Genomic DNA, 10,323 nt, shown 5'->3' with positions numbered 1-10,323 from the left:
CCAAAATCCACCACTTCCACAGGTATCACCAAGGTGAAAGCCACCACCATTCCAGGAATATTACAAAATCACTACACATAGTGACCCTGTGTTGGCCTTTGCCATCAGGAGACTGTTTGAATAATCTGCCTGACACTACATCTTTGATCTCATCTTTTCTATTCTCCACATCATTCATTCCATTTCAACCTTCCTGGCCTCTGTATGATCTGATCATTGATTTTTTTTCTGAATTATTTATCTCGTGGGTCATCATTTTTGCTTTGCTTTTCTTCAAGGATATTAAGTTAGATTTTACTGATAATATTTGAATGGGAAGTTTTTTTCCCCTCCATGTTTTTCCATCTGTGTGCTCACTATTTCTTGTCTAACATGTTCACAGTAGCCCTCACCAATCACCACTCCTCTAATCCTGACTTCCTTTTCCTGACTCTCGTGGTGCAGTAAATTGAGACTATCACAATTTCAGCCACTGTGCTAACAGGTAGCTTGGTTCATGTTCTCCTTGGAGGCTTTTCTGAAACTTTCAGCTGTTCTAAGTCTGTATTCATGGTCCAGTCAGTGTCCACAACTCTTGTGTTCACCCACATTTTTCAAATAAAAAATTCTAACTCTGCCCTTGATTTCAATGCCAAATTTTTCCTAGAATATTTTGTCCTCTTTATCTGAATGAGTAAACTTACAGCTAAAAGTTCTTGCTTTGTACACAAATCCATAGCTCACCATACTCACCACTAATGTTTCTGTTCTTTTTTTAGTACCTGGAAAACATAACTGGTATTTTTTTTTTTATTGTACTTTAAGTGAAAGTTAAAAATCAAGTCAGTCTCTCATACAAAAAAATTTATATACACTCTGCTACGTACTCCTAGTTGCTCTCTCCTATTGGGATAGCACACTCCTTCTCTCCATGCTGTATTCCCCATGTCCATTCAGCCAGCTTCTGTCCCCCTGTGCCATTTCAGTGCCTCTCCAGACAGGAGCTGCCCACATAGTCTCATGTGTCTACTTGGGCCAAGAAAGTCACTCATCACCGGTATCATTTTTTTTAATCTTATACTCCAGTCCAATCTCTATCTAAAGAGTTGGCTTTGGGAATGGTTCCAGTCTTGGGCTAACAGAAGGTCTGGGGATCATAACCTCTGAGGTCCTTCTAGTCTCACTCAGACCATTAAGTCTGGTCTTTTTATGAGAACTTAAGATCTGCATCCCACTGCTCACCTGCTCCATCAGGGACTCTCTGTTGTGTTCGCTGTCAGGGCAGTCATCAGTTATAGCCAGGCACCATCTAGTTCTTCTGGTCTCAGGCTGATGTAGTCTCTTATTTATGTGGCCCTTTCTGTCTCTTGGGCTCAAAATTACCTTGTGTTTTTGGTGTTCTTCATTCTCCTTTGCTCCAGGTTGGTTGAGACCAATTGATGTGTCTTAGTCAGCCACTTGCTAGTGTTTAATACCTCACGTGCTACTCACCAAAGTGGGATGCAGGATGTTTTCTTAATAGGTTTTATTATGCCAAATGACCTAGATACCCCCTGAAGCCGTGGTCCCCAGACCCTCACCCCTGCCACTCTGGCCTTCAAAAGTCTCGGCTTATTCAGGAAACTTCTTTGCTTTTGGTTTAGTCCAGTTGTGCTGACCTCTCCTGTATTGTGTGTTGTCTTTCCCTTCACCTAAAACAGTTCTTGACTACTATCTAATTAGTGAATACCCCTCTCCCTTCCTCCCTCTCCACTCACATAACCATCAACATAACTTGCATTTTTAGGTTTCAGATCTTTCTGTGGTACAAGAAAAAGTTTAACTTTTTGGGGTGACCAACTATATTTTGCCTATTATTTCATGTGTTTGAAGTGAATGGGGTTAAGATGGCAAAGTTTATTATATATTAATAAACTTTATATGTTTTTCTTGCTGTTGTTATGTGCCGTTGAGTCAGTTCTGACTTATAGCAACCGTATGCACAACAGAACGAAACACTGCCCGCCCAGTCCTGAGCCATCCATACAATAGTTGTTATGCTTGATGCCATCTAAGATGCATCAATTGGTCTTAACCCACCTGGATAAAAGGAGAATGAAGAATACAAAGGACACAAAGTAACTATGAGCCCAAGAGACAGAAAGGACCACATAAACCAGAGACTACATCAGCCTGAGACCAGAAGAGCTAGATGGTCCCCGACTACAACCAATGACTGCCCTGACAGTGAACGCAACAGAGAATCCCTGAGGAAGCAGGACAGCAGGGGGATGTAGACCCCAAATTCTCATAAAAAGACCAGACTTAATGGTCTGACTGAGACTGGAAGGACCCCGGTGGTCATGGCCCCCAGACCTTCTGTTGGCCCAGGACAGGAACCATTCCCAAAGCCAACTCTTCACACAGGGATTGGACTGGACAATGGGTTGGAGAGGGATGCTGGTGAGGAGTGAGCTTCTTGGATCAGGTGGACACTTGAGACTATGTTGGCCTCTCCTCCCTGGAGGAAAGATGAGAGGGTAGAAAGGGTTAGAAGCTGGAGAAATGGTCACAAAAAGAGAGAGTGGAGGGAGGGAGCGGGATGTCTCATTAGAGGGAGACCAATTGGGAGTATGTAGCAAGGTGTATATAAGTTTTTGTGTGAGAGGCTGACTTGGTTTGTAAACTTTCACTTAAAGCACAATAAAAATTAAAGTAAAAAAAAGAAAGTTTCTCAAGGACCTTCTCCTCTGAAATGTAATTGCAAGGAATATCATATCCTTACCTCCCAGTTTCCTGGTAAGGTTTTAACATAACTTTAGGTGTCTTGCCATAAAGACATTAGAAAATTAGTAATTTTATCCTGAAAAGATGAAAGTAATGAGTTGTATACCCCTGGCTATACAAAGGGTCAGTTACCTTGCTTACTTTGTAATCTCTTTAGTGGATTACCTGTGGTGCATCACATTCTGGTTTAATGCTTACCCAATAGTAAAACTTACCTTTCTCTTAAAAGAGAGAGAGAGATGCAAATAATCAATACCACTGAACTACACATGTAAAAATTGTTGAATTGGCAAATGTTTTGTTGTGTATATTTTTACCACAGAGAGAGAGAGAGAGATGCAAAGAGAGAATTGACACGGACAGAAGAGAAGTTAATGTGACTACAGAGGCAGAAATTGGCATAATATGGTCACAAACCAAGGAAAACCTGAAACCACCAGAAGTTCGAAAAGGCAACGAATGGATTTGCCCATAGAGTCTCCGGAGAGTGTGTGACTGTGCACACACCTTGATTTCTGCACTGTGAAACTGATTTCAGACTCATGGCCTTCAGAACTGTAAGAGAATACATTTCTGTTGTTTTGTGCCACCAAGTTTCTGGCCATGTAGTTAATACAGCAGCCAGAAGAAACTAATGTACTTCACTTTCAGTGTTATATATTATTGTAGTTTTTATCCTACTTCACTGGCCACTAGCCTCCTTTGATGTGTCCTGCTCATCTTGCCAACCTCAAGCTATGGAGGGCCTTAAGGCTCACTCCTAATCCTCTTTGCTCCAGCTACCCTGACTCTTTTGCAATAGCATCCAGACCCATGGCCTTAAAAGTCATCTGCACTCCAATGACTCCAAAATTTTTGTTTCCAGAGAGGAACACTCCCCTAAATTTCAGACTGGAATACCCAGCTTCCTACTTGACTTCTCAAGTGGCTGCCTCACAGGTACCTCAAACTCAACTCTCTCCAAACTACAACCCTGATATTAAACTTCCAAATATATTCGCCTACAGCCTTTCCTATCACAGTTAATGGGAACTCCACTCTTTTAGATGCTGAGCAGTTTTCTCACACCAAGCATTGTCTTTGAATTCTTTTTTTATACCATGTGCCCATTCTTTCAAAAGAAAAACATATCTAGAATCCCACCAAATCTCACCACCTCCACTGTTATCACCATGGTCCTGTTGTTGTTGTTGTTGTTGTTGTTGTTAGGTGCCATCGAGTTGGTTCCGACTCATAGTGACCCTATGCCCAACAGAACAAAACACTGCCTGGTCCTGCGCCATCCTTACAATCATTGTTATGGTTGAGCTCATTGTTGCAGCCACTGTGTCAATCCACCTTGTTGAGCCCCCTAGGTTGGAAGGTACTCAAAAGATGACTGGGGAAGAGCTGCCTCCTAAAGGAGAGTCAACTTTAATGATGTGGATGGAGTAAAGCTTTCAGGACCTTCGTTTGCTGATGTGGCACGACTCAAAATGAGAAGAAACAGCAGCAAACATCCATTAATAATCAGAACCTGCAACGTACAAAGTATGAAACTAGGAAAATTGGAAATCGTCAAAAATGAAAAGGAATGCATAAACATCGATATCCTAGGCATTAGTGAGCTGAAATGGACTGGTATTGGCCATTTTGAATCGGACAGTCATATAGTCTACTATGCTGGGAATAACAACTCAAAGAGGAATGGTGTTGCATTCATCATCAAAAAGAATGTTTCAAGATCTATCCTGAAGTACAACGCTGTCAGTGATAGGATAATATCCATATGCCTACAAGGAAGAAGAATTAATACGACTATTATTCAAATTTGTGCACCAACCACTAGGGCCAAAGATGAAGAAATAAAAGAATTTTATCAGCTGCTTCAGTCTGAAATTGATCGAACATGCAATCAAGATGCATTGATAATTACTGGCGATTGGAATGAGAAAGGTAGAAACAAAGAAGAAGGATCAGTAGTTGGAAAATATGGCCTTGGTGATAGAAACAATGCCGGAGATGGAATGATAGAATTTTGCAAGACCAACGACTTCTTCATTGCAAATACCTTCTTTCACCAACATAAACGAAGACTATACACGTGGACCTTGCCAGATAGAACACACAGAAATCAAATTGACTACATCTGTGGAAAGAGACGATGGAAAAGCTCAATATCATCAGTCAGAACAAAGCCAGTGGCCAGCTGTGAAAAAGACCATCAATTACTCATATGCAAGTTCAAGCTGAAACTGAAGAAAATCAGAGCAAGTCCACCATAGTCCTAGCCACCATCACTTTCGGATTATTACAAAGTGACTAAACGTAGTACCCTGCATCTGCCCTTGCCATCAGGAGACTGTTCGAATAATCAGCCTGACACTGCATCTTTGATCTCATCTTTTCTATTCTCCACGTTACTCATTACATTACAACCATCCTGGCCTCTGTGTGTTCTGATTATTGATTTTTTTCTGGATTATTGTTTTGGTTGCTTATCATTTTAGCATTGCTTTTCTTCATAATTATTTAAATTAGAACATACAGATTCTATTTAAATGGGAAGATGCCCTGCCCTCTATGTTTTTTCATCTATATGCTCACTCTTTGTTGTCAGACAGGTTCACAGAGGCCTCACCAATCATCACTCTTCTAAGTTTGAATTTCATTCCTTGACTCCCCCCAGCTCAATAATATTGAGGCTATCACAAATCCAGCCACCATGCTAAAAGGTAGCTTGGATTATCTTCTCCTTGGAGGTTTTCTGAAACTTTCAACTGGTCTAAGTCCATAGTCATGGGTCCAGTCAGTGTCCACAACTCTTGTATTCATCTACATATTTCCAATAAAGACATTCTACCTCTGCCCTTGGCTTCAACGCCACATATTTTTCTAGAACATTTAGTCCTCATTAACTGAAAGAGTAAATTGCAGCTAAAACTTCTTACTATGGACATAAATTCTTGGCTCAGCTTACTCGTCATTTTATATTTGAGTTCCTTTTAGGGGACCTGGAAAACTTAACTTGTATTTTTATATTTCAGGTCTTTCTGTGGTAATGGAAATTTTTCTTTGATTTTTTTTTTTGAGACCAGCTATATTTTCTTCTATTTTATCTATTATTTCATGTATTTGAAGTGAATAGCAAAGAATGACATCACAATATCATCTTCTCAAGTTAGTTTTCATAAAAGATATGAAGAAAACTATATATTAAGAAAGTTTATATAGAAATAGCTAGATGTGGTAAAATAAATTAGTAAACACAAAAATTTTGAGTTCATTAAAGGTGAAAGACTTTTAAGTAGATTCTAAATGGAGCAACATCATTACCTATTAAATATGGCAGTTATCTAACAAAATCTACCGAGAGTATGAATGCACCTGTATCCTAGTTCCTAGCCAATGACATTGTGATTTCTCACAACTCCATTAAAAATCAAGAGCCAAAATATCAAGCCAACCTCCACTAATATGAAGAAAAACGTACATTGAAACAATTGTGATGAAATTGGAAACACTGGTTATGGAAACGTCAAAAGGGAGTCTATCTCCAGTGATCACAGTCAGAATGGACCACAGAGAAGAGCTTAGAACATGCTGTATATAAAATATACAGAATGATACAGTAAGGTTCAGGGAACAGTCAAAGACTCTCAGAAAGAAAAAAAACACTACTTGCATTTTACACTATCTTAACTGTATTTATAAATATATTATGTTGTTATGCTGTTAGGTGCCATGGAATCAGTCCTGACTCACAGTGACAGTATGTACTACAGGAGAGAGCACTGCCCAGGCATGTGGCATCCCCACAATCCTTGCTATGCTTGAGCCCATCATTGCAGCCACTGTGTCAATTCGTCTTGTTGAGGGTCTTCCTCTCTTTTGCTGACCCTCTACTTTACCAAGCATGATGTCCTTTTCCAGGAACTGGTTACTCCTGATAACATGTCCAATGTACTTGATATTAAGTCACACCATCCTAGCTTCTGAGAAGCATTCTGGCTCTAATTCTTCCAAGACAGATTTGTTCGTTCTTCTGGCAGTCCATGTTATATTCAATATTCTTTTCCTTACCATAATTCAAAGACATCAATTCTTCTTAGGTCTACCTTATTCACTGTCCAACTTTCACGTTCATATGAGGCGATTGAAAATACCATGGCTTGGGTCAGGGGCACCTTATTCCTCAACCTAACATCTTTTCAGCAGTTTGAAGAGATCATTTGCAGCAGATTTGCCCAATGCAATTTGTCATTTGGTTTCTAGACTGCTGCTTTCGTGGGTGTTGATAAATATATTATACCCATATACATATCTTCACACCTAAAATAGGAGTCAGGGTCCTAATGCAACTCGTAAGATAGAGTTGCTGTCAAGTTGTGTTAAAAAAAAGAAAAAAAGAAGACGACTGGAATCCAGTGAGAAGGCTTTTGTGTCCATGTGTGCACGTTGTTGACACGGAGGTTAGCAGAAACAGAGAGAAAAATGGCATGATCTTACAGGGGCAAGGAATCATCCATCCTGAATTTCACATTCTAAAGCCTTGGTCTTTGAGGATTTTCACTGTCCTGGGATCAGAATGACAATAAAAGTGCTCAGTTAATGAGGAGCTTTGGATATTGAGCCCCCAGGGATACAGAGACTGCAAATAGTCTGCCTGTGACCACCTCACTCAACATCCCTCCCCCAGGCAGGGAGCAGCACACCTGAGACTCCACCCACAGATAACCCTGAAGCCCAGGAGCCAGGTGTCCCACTCAATCTCTCTGCCTTTCCTCAGAACACATCCTCCACCTTCACCATCCAGGGGATTTATCAACATCGTTCTACGGCGACATCAGCCAGGTAACTTAAAGTTGCTTAGTTATCGTTTGGAAATAAGGACAGGTGTTTTACCACAGGTTCATTCCGGGGAAACGGTGTTGAGAGTACATGCATGAAATGATTGAACGCAAGTTTCCCATGAACTCCTGCCTGTCTTCTCTCTTCCTGACATGTTTCCTTCTATCTTTGCACCAGTCCCAAGAAGCTCCAATTCTACCAGTCTCTAATTCTGTCTCTACAATGGTAAAGACCATTTTCCTCCTGAACAGAAATCACCCCTTCTCCAACATGATGACTGTGATAAAATTCTGTGATATTTTCTTGCATTCTTATGGTGATGAAATAGGGTTATCAGGTTTGCCTTACCTACCCACCCTGGTTCTTAAAACACATTTGTATTATTGCTATCACCTGGCTCTAATCTCGGGGGCGGGGAACGTGAAGTCTGCAAGAGACACTTCAGAGTGCCTCCCTCTTCTGTTTTTCTCTATAATATTACCAAATTTGTGAAGAAAATAATTTTACTGATGCTTCATGTCTGGGAGGACACATTTTTCTTTGTAAAGATGGATCTTTCCTTGGAGTAAGTGTGTCCATCCAGACTTGGTTAGAATATGCCCCTTGGGCTGGAAATCTAGGCCCACAATGAAGCCACAGGGGCCCTGTTGTTTTTGTTAGCTGCCAGTGAGTGGACCTTAGACACATGGCAACTCATGCTCAACAGAACCAAAAGCTGCCACGTCCTGTGCCATCCTCATACTTGATTGTGAATTGAACCATTTTAATACAGAGTTTTTATTGGCTAATTTTCAGAAATAGATCACCAGGCCTTTCTTCCTATAAAATTACAAAATATTTAAAATGATCATAAGAACTCAGATAGTGTAAAAAAAAAAAATGAGCATCTTATCAACACTTTGCAGAATAAATGTTGATGTTCAGCTATTGATCAAATTCACATATTTTTTATTAAATAATCAAATAATATGCACACAGGTGACACCAACTTTGTATCTTCTTGATTTCTCATGACCCTGCCCTAGGTGCTGTTTACCTTTGGTGATGCAGCTACTGCTGGTATAGGGACCACGCACTTGGTTGTCTTGTCACCTGATCTGTTCCATCAGATTCATCAACAATATGAAACCTAAAAATCAAACAAGTTTTTCTGGATTCCTTCTCCTGGCACTGACAGAGGATCCGGAACTGCAACCCCTTCTCTTTGCCCTGTTTCTGTTCATATATCTGGTCATTGTCCTGGGGAACCTGCTCATCATCCTGGCTGTCAGCTCAGACCCTCACCTCCACACCCCCATGTATTTCTTTCTTGCCAATCTGTCCTTCACTGACATCTGTTTCAGCACCACCACGATCCCAAACATGCTGGTGAATCTCCAAACACAGAATCAGAGCATCACATATGCAGGCTGCCTCACCCAGGTCTGCTTTGTCTTGGTTTTTGCTAGTTTGGAAAGTTTTCTCCTGGGAGTAATGGCCTATGACCGCTATGCGGCCATTTGTCACCCACTGACATACAGAGCCATCATGAACCCCCTCCTCTGTGGTCTGCTGATTCTACTCTCCTTGTCCATTACCACTGTGGATGCCTTGATCCACAGTCTGATAGTGTTGAACCTGTCTTTCTGCTCAGACCGGACAATCCCCTACTTCTTCTGTGAAGCTTTTCAGATCATCAAGATTGCCTGTTCTGATACCCTCCTCAATAGCATCTTTTTATATTTGGCAGCTACCATACTAGGTGGTGTTCCTCTCTCTGGAATCATTTTCTCTTATACTCAAATTGTCTCCTCCATTTTGAGAATGCCTTCAGCAGGTGGAAAGTATAAGGCTTTCTCCACCTGTGGGTCCCACCTCTCAGTTGTTTCCTTGTTCTATGGGACAGGCTTAGGTACGTGTGTTAGTGCCGCATTTACACACTCTTCCAGGAAGACTGCAGTAGCTTCAGTGACGTACACTGTGGTCACTCCCATGATGAACCCCTTCATCTACAGCCTGAGAAACAGGGACATGAAGGGAGCCTTGAAGAACATTTTCAAGTGCATACCTGCTTTTCCGTGATTAAATTATCTGCTTTGGGCCTGGATTTCTAGTTTGCATCAAAGCGAAAAAATACTTATGAGCTAGAATCCCCAACTGTCCTATAACCAGGTTTTCTAAAATGACAAAATAACATAATGGCTAAGCAGCTAAGAAACCAAATGACACACAGCATTGGGCAAATCTGCTGCAAAAGACCTCTTTAAAGTGTTGAAAAGCAAAGATATTACCTTGAAGACTAAGATGCACCTGACCCAAGCCATGGTGTTTTCAGTCCCCTCCTATGCGTGTGAAAACAGAACAATGAATAAGAAAGACCAAAGAAGAATCAATGCCTTTGAATTGTGTTGTTTGAGAAGAATATTGACTATATCATGGACTACCAAAAGAAGGAACAAATCTGTCTTGGAAGAAGTACAATCAGAATGCTCCTTAGAAGCAAGGATAGCAAGACTACGTCTCACACAATTTGAGCATGTTATCAGGAGAGATCAGTCCCTCGGGAAGGACAGCATGCTTGGTAAAGTAGCGGGTCAACAAAAATGAGGAAGACCCTCAATGAGATGGATTGACACAGTGACTATCACAATGGACTTAAGCATACCAAGGATTGTGAGGATGACTCAGGACCAGGCCATGTTTCGTTCTGTTGTACATAGGGTAGCTATGAGTCTGAACTACTCGATGGCTCCTAACAACGACAATAAC

General features: G+C 40.9%; 1 protein-coding gene across 1 annotated transcript; it reads left to right on the top strand.

Moving 5' to 3' along the window:
- Nucleotides 1–8,892: 8,892 nt before the first annotated feature.
- Nucleotides 8,893–9,636, top strand: LOC126071020 (olfactory receptor 7G3-like; the record flags this gene model as incomplete). The annotated part of the gene is made up of 1 exon (XM_049875330.1): nt 8,893–9,636. A coding segment is annotated over one exon (744 nt), but the record flags the coding sequence as incomplete, so codon positions are not given.
- Nucleotides 9,637–10,323: the final 687 nt, after the last annotated feature.

Source organism: Elephas maximus, chromosome 3 (genome assembly GCF_024166365.1).
Source record: "Elephas maximus indicus isolate mEleMax1 chromosome 3, mEleMax1 primary haplotype, whole genome shotgun sequence".
NCBI lineage: Eukaryota > Metazoa > Chordata > Mammalia > Proboscidea > Elephantidae > Elephas > Elephas maximus.
The sequence above is the reverse complement of the archived record's forward strand: the minus strand, read 5'-3'. Positions and strand labels throughout refer to the sequence as shown.